The following is a 17722-nucleotide window of genomic DNA, read 5'->3' as shown; positions in this document are numbered from 1 at the left end:
CTGGCCCCGGGCCCAGGGTCCCCTGCCCGGGAGTGGTGTGGGATGTGCGCGGAGCCCAGCGGCGATGGCGGGAGGCTTTTCTGGGTGGCAGGAGCCGCCGTCGGAGCAGCGCCGCGGCAGGGCAGCGGCTGGTCGCGGCGCGTGTGGGGGGCACCGCTGGAGAGCGCTCCGCAGGGGCCTGACAGTCCCTGGGCCCGACCGGAGGCGAGGCAGAAGCGGCCCGCAGCTGCCCGGATCCATTTTCGCTCTCGGGCTCTTCTCAGAGGGGCTTGGATGTGTTCCTTGAGGTAGGATTTTTGAAGGAGCAGAATTCGGAGACTTTTGGTCTATCGCAAGATTTGCGACGATAGCTTAGATAAGTCCCTATTGGTCCCCCGGGACTCTACGCAATCAACTAGCCTAAGCCCGACAATTCTGGCAGTTTCCCTGAGGATTTTTTGAAACGTCTCTCACGATTGGTCAAAACCTTTTCACGCTTAAGAGACAGAGGCCACCATTGGCTAGAGTGGCTGAGGCGGCAACTCCCGGACCGCAGAATTCGAGGCCTGTGGTTACCACAGCAACGCGGAGGTTGGGCCGGCCAGATTCAGCCGCCCGGACTAGACCAGATTCAGCCGCCCGGACCCGGCCAGGTAGGAGGCGGTTTGGGGTCGGGAGCTTCCCGCGCTGAGGGAGGTGGCGCCCCGCCTGGGAAGCGGCGATCCGCTCTGCGCGGCTTCTCCGCGGAGCTCCTGCGGCTGACGGGGGGCGTCAGACCCCTCGGCCTCCGCCCTGGGGGCGTCAGACCTTGGGGGTCCCGGGACCGCGCGGTGTGGACCGCAGAGGGCGGAGCGCCAAGCCCAGCTCCCCGGGCGTCCCGGCTCTGGGCCTCCGTCACCCACGATGAGCGAGGCTGGACGCCGGCGGGGACCCAGTTCCCGCCAACTCCCCGACACGCGTTCTCCGTGCCAGTGGTTGTGAACCTGACAGTGCTTTGAAGAAGGCAAAATGTCTCCGAGATGCGCCACAGCTTCGGACCTGAACTGATGAAAATCGCCTGTGGGCAAAACCACTCGTGAACATCCTGTGAAATTCCACAGAAATGCATAGTTTGTGTAGTTGAGCAAGCATCGGTAAGCTATATAGAAACATGTATACTTGCATAAAATATGTGATGATACCAAAATACATAATAACATTTTAATAAAAAAGATGGTGGAAAGTCTACAGTCCTGTAAACGAAATACTTGTAGAACCTGGCTGATGAAGGAAATAATTGTATTATGAACACATCTGTGCACACTGTTGTGAACATGAGTCTGCCTTCAGTCTACAAACTTATTAGACAACTCCTGTGTGCCAAAAAAAAAAAAAATGCGGATTCAGCGATGAATATTCTATAAGGAAAGTCATAAAAAAGTAATAAATACACAACACTTGGAAAACATAAAGCCAAGTCAGTGGCTCGAAATAGATGGGGTTGTGTGTGGTAAGTGACGGTGGCCAGGGAAGTTATCCGTAAGCACTCAGAAGGATCTGATGAGGGGGCAGAGGGTGCTGCCCAGGAGAAAAGGAATTGCAGAAGGGAGGAGGGCCCATGATGGGGGCAGGGTTAGTCCGTAGTGGGTAATAACTGCCTTCACATTCTTGGAGGATGATCTTTTATTGAATTGATTTGAATATCAGAGCGAGAGAGAGAGAGACAGAGACAGAGACAAAGAGATCTGCCCTCTATTGGTTCACTCCTTGGCCACCCAATGACCAGCGCTGGGCCAGGCTGAAACCAGGAGCCAGGAACTCCATCCTGGTCTCCCAGGTTGGGGGCAGGGATCCAAGTATTTGGGCCACCACCTGTTGCTTGTCCAGGCACATCAGCAGGGAGCTGGATCAGGAGGGGAGCAGTTGGGTATTGCAAGTAGCAGCTTAACCTGCCGTGCCACAACGGCAGGACCCAAGAATGATCTTCTGGAACAGTGGCTTTCAGACATTTTGGGCGTGAACCGTGGCAAGAAAGGCACTTTAGACTGTGATCCAGCTCACATACACCAAGCAAAACGTCACAGAAGACCACAGACCGTGACTTGCATTTTGAAAATGAACAATGTGGACAGGGAGTGAGACTTATTCTGAGTGAGATCCAAGAGTTGAAACTAGGATGTGTATGTGGGGGTGAGGGGAGAGAGAGACAGAATCAACAGGAAGGAAATTTCAGGTAGAACTGCCCAAGGAATTTTCAAACTGTGTTCTGGGGGCAGTGAAAAATTCAAGACAGTCTCAAATGTTCGCTGTATGCAATATCCTAAATTCTAAAAACCAACAGAGGGGCCGGTGCTGTAGCATAGTAGGTTAAGCCTTTGTGGTGTGGCATCCCATATGGGCAACAGTTCAAGTCCTGGCTGCTCCAGTTCTGATCCAGCTCTCTGCTAATGTACCCGGGAAAACAGTAGAAGATGGCCCAAGTGCTAGGGCCTCTGCACCTGTGTGGGGGATCCAGAGGAAGTTCCTGGCTCCTGGCTTTGGATCAGCCCAGCTCCAGCCATTGCAGCTATCTGGGGAGTGAAGCAGTGGGTGGAAGATTTCTCTCTCTCTCTCTCTCTCTCTCTCTCTCTCTCTCTCTCTCTCCCCCACCCCCTGCCTTTCAAATAAATAAATACGTACATCTTTAAAAAAAAAAAACACAGCTCACTTAGGGTGTTAATTGTCAAATTTTAGCATGCTAATTTATTGTAGTTGCCTTAGAGGTTTTATAGAGGCATGGGGGAAAGGGGAATGTCAGGCCTTTGGCTTAGCAGATTAGATGCCATCTGGGCTGCCTGAATCCCATGTCCGAGTGCCTGGTTTTGGCTCTATTCTCAATTCCAGCTTCCTGCTAATGCGCACCCTGGGAGGCAGCACGTGATGGCTCAAGGACTTGGGTCCCTGCCTCACAGGAGAAACCTGAATTGAGTTCTGGGTCCTTGGCTTTGACCTGGCCAGGCCTTGGCTATTGCACGCATTTTGGGGATGTGAACCAACAGATGGGAAATCTCTGTCTCTTTCTGCCTTTCAAATAAAAAACATATATATATATATATATATATATATGAAAAACAAAATATATATAAAGACATAGGACAAAAGGTAAAAGATTAAAAAGATATAGTGTGCTAACAGTAATCAAAGAAAGCTGGAGTAGCTATATTAATATAAAGATATTCAGGAAACGGAGTCTACCATGGTAGAGAGAGGCATACCACAACAATAAAGGGGCAATTCAATTCACTAAAAGACACGAAAATCACACATGTGCATGCCCTAACTCAGTGCTGCAGCATCTGTGGAACAGAGGCTGATGAAACTTACAAGAGAAACAAATTCACAATGATATAGTAGGGGAGATTTCCACACAATATTGATATAATTAGCAAATAAAGTCAATCAGGATATAAAGATGTGAAAGACACTAACAACCAATTTGATTTAATTAACATTTAGGGAAAAGCTAACAACAGAAAAAAAAGCCCATCTTGAAATCAGGAAAAGACATCTGGTAAATCCCCTGACTACTTGGGAACTAGACAGCAGAGGTCCAAATAAACCATGTGTCAAAGGGAAATTAGAAACAAAGTAAGGTATTTTAAACTCAAAGAAAAACAAAAAGACAATATATCCAAATACATAAGATGCCACTAAAGCAGTGCTTGGAGAAAACTTTTTAAGATATTAAATGCTTATATTGCAAAGGAAGAAAAGCCTACACTCGATCTAAGCTTCCACCTGACAAGGTAAAAAAAAAACAAAACAAAACAAAACAAAAAAAACAGAAAGTTGAGTTCAAAGTAATCAAAAAGGGGAAAATAATAATAATAGAGAAATAAAGGAAAGTCAATGAAATAACAAGAATGATACATTAATAAACTTCTAGGCAGACTTCTCGACATAAGATACAAGATGCAAATTGCCAATATCAAGAATGAAGGAAGGGTGTTACCACAGAACATATAGATATCAAAAGGATAACAAAGGAATATTATGAACAACTTTATGCCCATAAATTTCATGATAGATGAAAAACGTCCTTGAAATACTCAAGTTGCCACAGCTCACTCAAGAAGCACTACATAACCAGACGAACCCTTGTCTATTAAGCAGGTGCATTTGTCATTAAAATCCTTCCCACAAAGAAAGCCCCAGGCCCAGATAACTTCACTTGCAAATTTAAGAAATAATACCGATTCTATACGAAGTCTACCAGAAAATAAAAGAAAGAAACACGTTCTGGTTCATTTTGTGAAGCAGGCTTTTTTTGTGTTACATGGTTAAGCCTCTGCTTGGGCAGCCTGCATCTCATGTGAGAGCGCCAACTCCAGTCCAGTCTCGCATTTCTGATCCACCTTTCCGCTAATGCCCCTGGGGGGCAGCAAGTGATGTTCCTGCCACCCCCATGGGAGACTAAGATTGAATTCCAGGCTCCTGGCGTCAGCCTGGGCTAGCCGTGGCTATTATGGGTATCTGGAGAATGAGCCATCAAATGGAAGATCTCTCTCCCTAGATCTGTCTGTCCCTCTCTCTGTCATCCTGCCTTTCAGTGAAATAAATAAATCTTTAAAAGGAAACAAAAAGATATTGACAGACAGAGAAACTACAGATCAAAAGCTCTCATGAACATAGGTGCAGAAAAACTTAATAAATTTTAGCAAATTGAATCCACCGATATATAAAAGTAACAATATATCATGACCAAGTAGCATTTATTCCAGGAATACTAGATTGATTTAACATACGGAAATCAATTGATGACATTCAATTAATATACTCACAAAGATCATCTCCATAGATGCAAAGTACTTGATAAAATTCAACACCTATTTCTGTTAAAAAGTTCTCTTTTTAAAAGATTTATTTATTTATTTGGAAGTCAGAGTTACAGAGACAGAGGGACGGAGAAAAAGAGAGAGGTCTGCTGGTCCACTTTCCAAATGGACGCAATGTCCAGGACTGGGCCTGGCCAAAGCTGCAAGCTGTGAACTTTATCTGAGTCTCCCACATGGGTGGCAGGGGCACAAGCACTTGGGCCATCCTCTGCTGCCTTCTTGCCAGACTCACCAGCAGTGAGCTGGATTAGAAGTAGAGCAGCTTGGACTTGGACTGGCACACATATGGGATGCCAGCATCATAGGCAGTGGTTGCCACAATGCCAGTCCCCAAAAAACTCTTAGGAAACTAGGATTAAAGGGATAAATCGCTTCTATAAAGAACCCTACCACTAGCATCATATTTTATGTTGAAAGACTGAATGCCCTCCCATTTAAACCAGTGACAAGATAAAGATGCCTATTATCATGACTTCCATTCATCATTGTATTGGATGCCTTATTAATTGCAATGTTACAAGAAAAAAAGAAATAACATGTGTACGGAAAGGAAGAAATAAAACTTTAAAGCAATTATTTAACAGTAAGCATTCCAGGTAAATTTAATGAATGAAATAGGCCTGGTGGGCCTCTCAGGAAAAAACTGAGAACCATAATAAAACTTTTTTAATTCACATATACTTCATTATATATGTTGAATTTTGAAATCTACAAAAAAGCTACTAGAACTAAAAAACTGAGTTCAGGAAGGTTACAGGATACAAGATCAATATACATAAATGACTTTTTTTCTGAATACCAACAGTGAAAATTAGAAATTAAAATTTTAACATACTATTTTCATTACATAGGAACTTGAAATACTTAGCTATCACTTTAAGAAAATATGTTAGTCCAGCATTGTGCATAGTAGGTTAAGCCTGTGCCTGTGACACAGACATCTCATATGAGTGCCTGTTGGAGAGCTGGCTGTCCCACTTCCAATCCAGCTCCCTGCTAATGCACCTGAGAAAGTGCTTGGGCCCCTTCCACCCACATGGGAGACCTGGAAGAAGCCCCTGGCTCCTGGATTCTCACCTAACCATTGCGGCCATTAGGGAGAATGAGCCAGTGGATTGAAGATCCTCCCCCATCTCTGTAACTCTGCCTTTAAATAAGTAAAAATGAAAAATAATTTTTTTATAAAATAGATCACAAACCTCAAATTTAAAACACTTGCTTTTCAAAAGACACTTAAGATAAAGAAGATGCAGCCCTCAGTCTGGGAGCAAACACAAGGGCTCTTCAGAAAAGTTCACAGAAAGTGGAGATGATGAATAAACTATGCATAGATTTCAAAATTTCTTGGCACCAAAATGAACTTACCTTTTAATTCCATTTTCCTACAAACTTTTGGAAGAACACTTATATGTCCAAAGCACATGTGTGAAAAAGGGCTCCAACCCCAAATACAAGAACTTTTACAACTCAACAGTAATCTAAAACTAATTGCTTGGGAGAATGCAGAAGACGTGAGCACACTTCGCTTAAGATAAAGAAGCACATTAAAATATGCAAGTGACAGTGACAGTGCGATACAACCACGCGGGCACTCCAATGCCTGAAATTAAGAAGACGGAACAAACACATGTTGATGAAGATCTGGAGCAATGGGAACAAGCTGATCTATGCAACAGTGTGGAAAATTCCAAAAGCAGTCTGCTAACTGGAAAAAAAAAAAAAAAAAAGACAGTCACGAAAGAGCACATCCTGTATGACTGCACTTACGGGGCAAGATAAAAAGGCGACTTTTGTGAGAGAAAGCAGAGCGGTGTCATCAGAGGCCAGCTCAGGAGGGAACTGACTGCAAAGGGACAGGTGGAAATTTTGGGGGTGCTGGGTAAATTTGTATCTTCATTATTTAACACAATCTAAATGTTTGCCTTAACTTACAAGTACACACTTCACACTGATGAATTTTATTATATGTATGTTATCTCTCTGTAACGCTAGAATTATAAAATGAAAGGGAAACCCCAGGCTGCAGGAGCTGTGTAAGCCACAGCAATAGTGACCTTGTATGGAGCTCCTACCGCTGGCAGCACTGTGCTTGGGACGTGGGGTCACAGGACATGGTTCCTGTCATTCTCCACCCACAAGAGCAGAACAGAACCCGATCATTCACCACGCTGTGAAGGGGTCTCTACACACGCAGTATTTTGCTGTTTCAGGTGCTTAGAAGAACATGCAGTAGAGGTTTTCATCCAACACGTGGGACATAGCGCAGAATTCTGCTGACATGAACAACCCTGCGCCGAAAGACAGGCGTCGCAGCCGATTTACCGACAAAGTACAGAAAGGTCGCGTGAGCTTCAATAACACCTGTCTCTAGGGGGCGGGAGAGATCCTAACGTATGCTCGTTTTCTTACACAGGGTGGGTTGGCGGTCACACAGTACATCCTGGGTTGTCCCCACAAGGCCATGCTTAAGGTAGGCCGTGCTGCTTCCTGTGGTCAGGAAGAAATTCCGAGGGGAAAGAATGAGACGGAAGGAGAAAAAAAAAAAAAAACCTCTTCAGCAACAAAGAGACAGCCTTGTTCTCTCCCTGCATCGGGCAAGAGACTCACTGAGTGCTGAAAGGCAGGTGTGTGTGGGAGAGATCTTGCTTCCTTTGCTTCCTGTAACAGCTGACGTTCTGAGTGCAAGCCCCCATTCTGCTGGGTCGTTGCAAAGGGTAGCCCGGCCGTCGTTGGCACCAATCCTACCGCCCTGTGCTCGTTTCAGGCTTGGATCTTTCCCAGTAGAAAGAGGTGATGGTGGGAGGCTGGCAGCAGAGGGGGAGTCCTGAGATGTCCACGGAACCCGCCCATGTGCTCCCTTTCACATCACTGTGTGTGGCGATCCAGGCTACCTCTGGGCTTCGGAATCTTTGCTAAGCCCAGAAACCTCATTGTGAGGTCTCCCAGACTCCTCTGCTTTTCCTTCTGAGCCACTATCACATCCCTGGTGGGCCTCCAGAGGTGGCCTGTGCTCCCACCCAGACACGGGCCTCTTCCTCCTCCCGTGCTCTGGCTTGCACGTTCCCTTTTGCTCTAATATTCCACTGAGGCCAACACGTACTCAGGGACGGTGCACAAGCCAGAGCTGAGTAGCTTAATAAGGTGAGAGAGCATCAGCCCTAGGGTGGCTTCGCAGTCCGAGACACACAATGTCAACAGCATCCCAGGAGCCCTCCACGTGTCCCTTCCTGGATATCATCCTCCTCCTGTGCGAAAGTAAACAACGCGGACATTGTTGATAACTGGAGTCTGCTTCCAGACTCTGTATAAATTTGAATTTGACGATATGAACTCTTGTCTCTCAGGCCTTTTTCACTCATGTGTGAGAGAGTTAAGTTGATGTTTCATGTATCAGTAATTGTCCATTTTATTGCCATTGTTTGAATCTAACATGATTTTTAAAAAGTAAAACCTTATTTTATTTGAAAGGCACAGGGTTGGGGGTGGTGGTAGAGGAGAAAGACCTTCCATCTACTGGCTTACTCCTGAAATGCCTGCAAACAGCCAGAACTGGGCCAGGCTAAACAGGAGCCTGCATCTCAATCCTGGTCTCCCATCTGGGTAGCAGGAATCCAAGTACTTCATCACCTGCTACCTCCCAAGGTGTGCATTAGTAGGAAGTTAGAATTAGAAGTGAAGCCAGGACTTGAGCTAGGCACTCCAACATGCAGGCATCTCAAGTGACATTTTAACTGTGGCACCCAGCACCTGCCCTGGATACACCACTATTTATTCAATTACGTTGCTCCCAGTTTGGGGCTATCGTGAGAAAGAGCTTCTGTAACTGTTCTTGTAAATGTCTTTTGAGTCATACGAGTGCTTCAAAGTGTTTATGAAAAAGTGGAACGACAAGATGCTTATTTTCCTGCAATAATTTTGGAAAGCTACACATAGATTTTTCATAGTATGCATTTTCCATGAACTTTTTGAAGACATCTTTTTCTTAAGTCTAAAGCTGGGAGCAGAGATGCTGGGTCTGGCCGGTGCCACGGCTCAATAGGCTAATCCTCTGCCTGCGGTGCCAGCACACCGGGTTCTAGTCCTGGTCGGGGCGCCGGATTCTGTTCCGGTTGCTCCTCTTCCAGGCCAGCTCCCTGCTGTGGCCCGGGAGTGCAGTGGAGGATGGCCCAAGTGCTTGGGCCCTGCACCTGCATGGGAGACCAGGAGAGGCACCTGGCTCCTAGCTTCGGATCAGCACGATGTGCCTGCCATAGTGGGCCATTGGAGGGTGAACCAACGGCAAAAGGAAGACCTTTCTTTCTGTCTCTCTCTCTCTCACTGTCCACTCTGCCTGTCAAAAAAAAAAAAAAAAAAAGAAAGAAATGCTGGGTCTTAGGGTATGTTTATGGGAAGCTTGGTGGATACTGCCAGTTTTCTAAAGCTGTTATGCAAATTTTACTTCCTTTTAAGCAATATGTGAGACTTCCAGTTGCTCTAAAAACCTTGCCAACATTTGTAGCTTATGTAGTTTTAATTTGCATTGCCCTTTGATGAGTGAGATGGAACATTTTTTCATACATTGGTTGGCCTTTGGAATATTCTATTTGGAGAGCTGATTCTTTAAGGTGTTTTGCCTTTTTTTTTTTTTTTGTATAGAGGGCATTTAGAACAATTCTAGAAATGAGTCATTTGTAGGTAATAGGTAAAACACCTTACCCAGTCTGCGACTTTCCTTTCCACTCTCTTGATGGTATGTTAGCAAATAGAAGCTCTTAATTTTAATATAGCCCAATTTACCAATCTTTCCTTTACAAAATCTTTGCCCATCCAAGAGAATTTCTTCTAGAAGCTATTATTCTACCTTTCACATCTAGATCTGCAGTTCACTCTGAATTGTTTTTGTACGTGGTGTGAAGAAGATGCCCCAGTCTGGTGTTTTCCAACTGTGTGTCCATTTGACCCAGCACCATCCCTGGAAGGCCGTTCTTCGTCTACTACACTGTGTTGTTGTTGTGTCTTTGTCATAAATCAGGTGTCCATATATACTGAGGTCTGTTTCTGGTTTCTTTGTTCACATATACACTGTCTAATTAGCTGTAACTTATGGTAAGGCTTTATCTAGTGTTACTATGTCCTTCAACTTTGTGCTTCCTTGTTTATGATTCTTGGCTCCATTGCACTTTCATATGAATTTCACAATTGGCTTATCAGTGTCTTTTAAAAATCCCACCTGTCATTTTGATTTGGAGTGCATTAATTCTAGAAATCAATTTAGGGACAATTTACACTTTTACAATACTGAGTTCTCTGGTGTGCATTTGTCCTTTCTTGAAGTTGTCTCACTGGATTCTTGATGTTTAACAGTTTTGTATGGGGAGGTCTTGCATTGCTTCATTATGCCTATTCTAGGAGTTTATTTTTATGCTTTTATAAATGAAAATATTTTCATTTCATTTCCCAATTTGTCTGGTTATAGAAATAAAGTAGATTGACCTTAATTCCAGTGACCTTGTCAAATTAAAAAAACTTCTTTTAGGTTTTCTTACAGATTCTTTTGAAATTTCTCCATTCAACTTTGTCATCTGTGATTAATGGCAAGTTTATTTCCTCCTTTCTGATCCACATATTTTTACGTATTTGTCTTGACTTTGGTACAGGCTAAGGCCTTCAGGACAATATCGACTAGGAAGATGATAGCAATTTTGCTATTTTCATCCTCTATCTTGGGAAAATTTTTAGTATTTCCACTATTCAGTATCATGCTTGCTCAACCACTTTTGATTGGATTAACAACATATGCTCAGTTCCTACTCTGCTAGGATTTTTTTTTTTCATAAAAGCATATAACAGTTTATGAAGTATTTTTTCTCTATCTACTAAACAGATAAGACACTTCACCAAAAAGAAATAAATAAAAGTATACTGGTGGCAAATAGAGTTGCTCACCATCATTAGGGAAATGCAAATTCAAACTACAATGAGATACCATTACCTACTGGATGGCTGGGGTTAAAAACACTGCCCCCTGCTGGTGAGCATGTAAAGTAACAGGAACTCACACACTAGTAGTGGGGAGATAGTAAGGCACAACACTTTGGAATATAGTCTCAGCAATAGATAAATAGTTGTCACATTTTTACAGAGTGAAGCACTATACAGTAATAAAAACAATGGAATATTGGTACCTCAACAACACAGATGAATCTCAAAATAATTATACTAAGCAAAAGAAGACAATGAGTACATATAATGATTCTATTGGGTATCTATTCAGATGATCATATGGTTTTTCTTTTTTAATTTGTTAATATGGTGAGCTACATTGATTTTCAAATGGTAAACTCTGTACCAGTGGGATAAATCTTAACTGATGTTGTATAAACTTTTCTACATGTTGTTGCACTTGCCTTGCTCAAATTGTTCTAAGGATTTCTGTACTTATGTTTAGGAAAGTTATTGATCTGCAATTTTTTCCTTTTGTGATGACTGTCTAGTTTTGGTATCAAGGTAATGCTGATCTCATAGAGTGAGCTGGGCGATGGGTGGTTTATATAGAATTGATAGGTGGAGAGTTCCATCATTGTTAGTTAGGTCAAGTTACGTAATGGTATTGCTCAAGCCTTGTATAGCTTTACTATCTACTATTTAAATTATTGAGGGAGGGATTGAAATTGCAGAATTTTCTCCTTCTTGCAATTGTCATTTTTTGCTCCCTGCATTTTGGATCTCACATTAGTGGGTCCTGCAGTGTTTAGGATTCTTATGTTCTCCTGAGCTGTTGGGCTCTTAGTGACCCCATTACGAAATGACCCTCTTATTGTGGGTACTATATTTTTGCTCTGAAATCTGTTTTGTTTGATATTAACATCTAACTTTCTTTTGATTAGTATTAGCATAGTAAATATTTTCCTTTTAACTTGCTATTTTACTTTGAACCTATTTCTGAGTTTATGTTTAAAGCATGTGTCTTGTAAGCCAGCATCTGGCTGGGTTTATCTTATTATCCTTTTTCTTTTTCTTTCTTTCTTTTTTCTTAATTGTTTATTTGAAAGGCAGAGTTACAGAGGGAGGGAGGGAGGGAGATAGAGAGAGAGAGAGGTCATCCATCTGCTGGTTCACTCCCCAAATGGCTGCAATGGCTGGAGCTAGGCCATTCCAAAGCCAGGAGCCAGGAGCTTCTTCTGAGTCTCCCAAGTGGATTCAGGGTCCCAAGGACTCGGGCCATCTTCTACTGCTTTCCCAGGCCATAGCAGAGAACTGGGTCAGAAGTGAAGCAGCTGAGTCTTGAACCAGCGCCCATGTGGGATGCTGGCAATGCAGGCAGCAGCTTTACCCACTACACCACAGCGCCAGTCCTGGGTTTTTGTTATCCAATCTAACAATGGTAATCTTTTTTTTTTTTTTTAGAAACCTTTTATTTAACAAATATAAATTTTGAAAGTACAACTTTTGGATTATAACAGGTTTTCCCTCCAAACCACCCTCCCATTCGCAAACCATCCCATCTCCTACTCTGTCTCCCATCCCATTCTTCATTAAGATTCATTTTTAATTATCTTTATATACAGAAGATCAATTTAGTATATACTAAGTAAAGATTTCAACAGTTTGCACCCACAGACACGCAAAGTATAAACTACTATTTTTTCTAAGATTTATTTTATTTATTTGAAAGACAGAGTTGCAGAGAGAGAGAGGTCTTCCATTCTGCTGGTTCATTCCTCAGATGACCGCAATGGCCGGAGCTGTGCTGATCCAAAGCCAGGAGCCAGGAGCTTCCTCCAGGTCCCCACATGGGTGCAGGGGCCCAAGGACTTGGACCATCCTCCACTGCCTTCCCAGGGCCATAGCAGAGAGCTGGATTGGAAGAGGAGCGGCTGGGACTAGAACTGGAGCCCATATGGGATGCCAGCACTTCAGGCCAGGGCTTTAACCCCCTGTACCACAGCGCCGGCCCCTAAAGTACTGTTTGAAGACTAGTTTTACCATTAATTCTCATCATACAATACATTAAGGACAGAGGTCCTACATCATGGGGAGTAAGTGCCCAGTGACTCCCATTGTTGATTTAACAATTGACACTCTTATTTATGATGTCAGTGATACCCGAGGCTCTTGTCATGAGCTGCCAAGGCTTCTTTTTCTGACAGGCAGAGTGGACAGTGACAGAGGAGAGACAGAGAGAAAGGTCTTTCTTTTCCGTTGGTTCACCACCCAGTGGCCGCCACGGCCAGTACACTGTGGCCAGCGCACCACATTAAACTGAAGCCAGGAGCCAGGTGCTTCTCCTGGTCTCCCATGCAAGTGCAGGGACCAAGCACTTGGGCCATCCTCCACTGCACTCCTGGGCCACAGCAGAGAGCTGGACTGGAAGAGGAGCAACCAGGACAGAATCCGGCGCCCTGACTGGGACTAGAACCCGGTGTGCCAGCGCCACAGGTGGAGGATTACGCTGCCAAGGCTATGAAAGCCTCTTGAGTTCACAAACTCTGGCCTTATTTAGACAGGGCCATAATCAAAGTAAAGTTCTCTCCTCTCTTCAGAGAAAGGTACCTCCCTCTTTGATGGCCCATTCTTTCCACTGGGATCTCACAGAGATCTTTCATTTAGGTCATTTTTTGCCACAGTGTCTGGACTTTCCATGCCTGAGAAACTCTCATGGGCTTTTTAGCCAGATCTGAATGCCTTAAGGGCTGATTCTGAGGCCAGAGTGCTGTTTAGGGCATTTGCCATTCTATGAGTCTGCTATGTATCCTGCTTCCCATGTTGGATCCTTCTCTCCTTTTTAATTCTATCAATTATTAACAATGGCAATCTTTTAGCTGGAATATTTAGACTGTTTGCATTTAATATGGCTATTGGTGTGTAAGCTTAAGTCCATCATCCTGTGGTTTGCTTTCTATTTGTTCCATCGGTTCTTTATTTACTTTTATGTCTTTTGTATTGAGTATGTTTTATGCTTCCACTTTATCTTTTGTTAGCTTGTTAGGAATAACTCTTTGTACTATTTTTTTAGTGCCTTCTCTAGAGTAAGGACCAGTGGACTTTGACCCACCATCTGTGCTTTGTGTGTCTTTCAAAATTATTTATTTATTCATATGAGAAGCAGAGGGATGGAGCCAGTGCTGTGGCACAGTGGTTAAACTGCTTCCTGTGATGCCAGCATCCCATGTAAGTGCTGGTTTGAGTCCTGGCTGCTCCACTTCCGATCCAGCTCTCTACTAATGCACTTGGGAAAGCAGTGGAGAATGGCCCACGTACTTGGGCCCCTTACCCATGTGGGAGACCTGGATGGAGTCCCAGGCTCCTGGTTTTGACCTGGCCCAGCCCTGGCATTTGTGGCCATTTGAGAAGTGAAACACCAGATAGAAGATCTCTCTCTCTCTCTCTCTTTCTAACTCTGCCTTTCAAACAAACAAATAAATCTTCATAAAAAAGAGAAGCAGAGAGACAGAGCTCCCATCTGCTTATTCACAGCAGTGGATCAGCCCCTGGAGCCAAAGCTGAGGACCTGTAGTTCAGTCCAGCTCTCCCCTGCAGGTGGCAGGAACCCAGTCACTGAACCATCACCACTGCCTGCCAAAGACTCCATTAGTTGGAATCTGGACTCAGGAGCTAGGGGTGGGATTGAACCTGGGCACTTGGCTATGGGATGTGGGTATCTTAACTACTAAGGCCAAACACCCACCTTGGTTTTTAAGATTTCTTACTGGGCCCAGGACTCTACGGTAGCAGGTTTTTTCTTCCAGTTCCCTGACGATGTTTCCAGCAGTAATACACTTGTTCTGAACTTCATTTCTGTGTATAGAATGCGTCCGCTGGCGCCATGGCTCACTAGGCTAATCCTCTGCCTGCGGCGCCGGCATACCAGGCTCTAGTCCCAGTCGGGGCGCTGGATTCTGTCCTGGTCGCTCCTCTTCCAGTCCAGCTCTCTGCTATGGCCCGGGAAGGCAGTGGAGGATGGCCCAAGTCCTTGGGCCCTGCACCCGCATGGGAGACCAGGAGAAGCACCTGGCTCCTGGCTTCGGATCAGTGAGATGCGCCGGCTGCAGTGGCCATTGGAGGGTGAACCAACAGCAAAAGGAAGACCTTTTTCTCTGTCTCTCCTCTCTCACTGTCTGCTCTGGCTGTCAAAAAAAAAAAAAAAAAAAAAAAAAAAGAAAGAAAAAAAGAAAAAAAGAATGCATCCCCTCTCTCTGCCTGGCATTAGAGTTTCCTTTTCCTCATTTTAAAAAGCAGCTTGGGCACTGTGTGCCTTGGTGGTTTCTTCCTGTGTCTCGTGCTTGAGGTTCTTTGACTTTCTTGGATCTGCAAGTTTATAGTTTTTATCAAATTTGGGCAATTTTCTTTTTTTCTTAAAATGTTTTTTCTATTTTTCTTCTTCCCAGACTCTTTGGAAGAGTCTGGTTACATATATATTAGGTTCTTTGAGGTTGCTGCATAGATCACAGAAATTCTATTTTGTAGTCCCTCTACTCTTGAGGGTTTATTTTGAATAATTCCCACAGCATTTAATCTCTTGTTCTTCTGTAATCTAATAAAATAAATCTGGCTGAGTGACAGAGAGACACACACACACACACAGAGAGAGAACTCCTATTTTCTGTTTCGTTTCCCCAAGGTCTGCAGTGGGTGGGGCTGGGCCAGGACTGAAGCCAGGAGCTTGGAACTCCATCATGTGTGCTCCCCATGTGGACGGCAGGGAGCCATCACCTGCTGCCTCCCAGGGCAAACATTAGCGAGAAGCTGGAGTCAGGAACTGGAGGAGAAACCAGAGCAAGGCACTCTGATGTGGGACAAAGGCATCCTAACTGCCAGGCTAAGTGCCCACCCCCTGTTTAGTGGATTTTTAATCTCAGATGTCTTAGTTCTCACACATAGAAGTTTTATTTGGATCCCTTTATAATATTTTCCATGTCTACTTAATATGCTTAATCTTTTCTCTAGCTTCCTCAACATAGAAATGCAGTTGGAATAACAACTAGGATGTTCTTGTTCACTAAATCTGTCGTCTATATAATTTCTGCACTGGTTGTTTCTTTTCTCCTAACTTTGAATTATGTACTTTTTCTTTGCATGTCTATTTATATTTCATGGATGCCAGATGTTTACATTTTTATCTGTTGGTTGCCCATTTTGAAATCCTATAAATTACATTGTCCTTAGTTATTTGGGGAACAGTTTGATCTTTTCAGAATTTGCTTTTAAGCCTTGTTAGCTGGAGCCAGAGCAGCACCAGGGCAGGGGACTGTTGCCCTGTTTCTAAGGTAGAACCCTCCTGCGTACCCTGTGGTCTGTGAATTACCAGGTTTTCTGCTGTGATCCATGGGACAGGAACTATTCCAGGCCCTGGACCCATTAGGCCTCAGTTGTGCCCTTGAATGCGTTTGGGAGGCCCGGCCCCATCCTCCTGATTTCTCTCACATGCACCTGCTGAGGGCGCTCAGAAGTCTCCAGGAGGGAGCAGTACTGAGCTCCACAGCTCACTCTCTCTGTGTAGCTGTCCCTTCTCTACCTCTGCTCTGTGAACTACTGCTCTCTTGGCCTTTCTGGATCCAGGATCCATTCCTTTAACTCAACAAGGTGACAGGGCTGCCCGGACACCTCCCGCCTGAGAACGCTCCCCAGGCAGGAGGCTGGGGCCATCTGATGGGCAGCCTCGTCCGGGATGTCCTTCCCTGCTCTCAGGGGCCCTGACCCATTTTGAACTTTTTCAGCTGGGCGGGGGGTGGGGTGGGGTGGGCAGATCCAGTCCCACGCCGGCTGGCAGCAGGGGGTCAGTTATCCAGAGGGAGTTTCTACTCCCTTTCCCAGTCGCTCTCATCCCGAGGGGCACTGTCCTGTCTGGCAGGCCGACCCCCTGCAGCCAGGAGCCCTTCAGCGGCTTAGCAGGGGAGGGCCCTTCCCTTCCCCCAGAAGAGTGCCCCCCCACATTCACTGCCTCCCCGGCAAGCCTTCTCCCTTGTTCTCTGGCCTTAGGTTTTTAGAAGCAAAAGCTGGGAGCCCTGACAGCTGCTTCCGATGTTTGACAGGCTGCAGAGCTCCCTGAAAGCGAAAATCCCACAGCTGCCCACCTGCCGGGGCGGGGAGGGGAGGTGCAAAGCTAGGGTTAGCGCATGTTAAAATCTCCATGTGTTCACTTTTTTAACATTTTGAAAACAAATTTTCTTCTTATTATTTATGTGAAAGGCAGAGTCACAGAGAGGGAGACACACACACACACACACAGAGGGAGAGAGAGAGAGAGAGAAATCCTCCCATCTGCTGATTCACTCCCCAAATGGCTGCAAAGCTGGGAGCCCAGAGTTTCTTCAGGGTCTCCCACGTGGGTGCAGGGGCCCAAGAGCTTGGACCATCTTCTGCTGCCTTCCCAGGCACAGTAGCAGGGGGCTGGATCAGAAGTAGAGCAGCCAGGTCTCAAACCGGCACCCCTGTGGGATGCTGGCATCGCAGAGAACAGCTTCAGCCACTACGCCGCAGCACCAACCCCCTCCAGGTGTTCCCTGGCTACACATACCCTCGCTGCCTTGACTGGCTTCATTCTCAACCAGGCAGACTGGGCTCGATTGTCCCTCCTGCCATCGCTTCACTCGCTGGTTTATTGAGAGCTTGCTGGGGGCCAGGCTCATGGAAAGGCAGCACAGGATAGAGCTCAAGAGCAGGACTCGTCACACAGATGTCCAAACCCCAGCTGCTGGGCTTGGGGGCTTAATCTCTCCGAGCCTCAGTTTCCTCACTGTGAAAGCTGGTTCTTGACAGGACCCCTGGAGGCGCACTTACTGCACTGGGCTTCCCTCTCTACAAAGGAATTTTGTTTCTTCAACACTTTAGAGACCAAGACCTGGTCTTAAAGATGATGTCCCACAGACTGGCCCCTGCCCCTGCCCCTGCCCATGCCTGCCTTGCCTCTC

General features: G+C 45.2%; 1 protein-coding gene across 1 annotated transcript in view; it reads left to right on the top strand.

Annotated features, from left to right (window-relative positions):
* Nucleotides 1–204: 204 nt before the first annotated feature.
* STPG1 (sperm tail PG-rich repeat containing 1) overlaps nucleotides 205–17722 on the top strand; it is a 52077-nt gene continuing 34559 nt past the window's right edge. Inside the window, exons 1-2 of the mRNA XM_062193170.1 lie at nucleotides 205–632; nucleotides 7043–7171. Coding sequence (XP_062049154.1) covers nucleotides 7111–7171 — 61 coding nt within the window. The 5' untranslated portion in view covers nucleotides 205–632; nucleotides 7043–7110. The remainder of the gene's footprint in view (nucleotides 633–7042; nucleotides 7172–17722) is intronic.

This window comes from Lepus europaeus, chromosome 5, assembly GCF_033115175.1.
Source record: "Lepus europaeus isolate LE1 chromosome 5, mLepTim1.pri, whole genome shotgun sequence".
NCBI classification, from domain to species: domain Eukaryota; kingdom Metazoa; phylum Chordata; class Mammalia; order Lagomorpha; family Leporidae; genus Lepus; species Lepus europaeus.
This window is presented reverse-complemented; position numbering and strand designations above follow the sequence as displayed.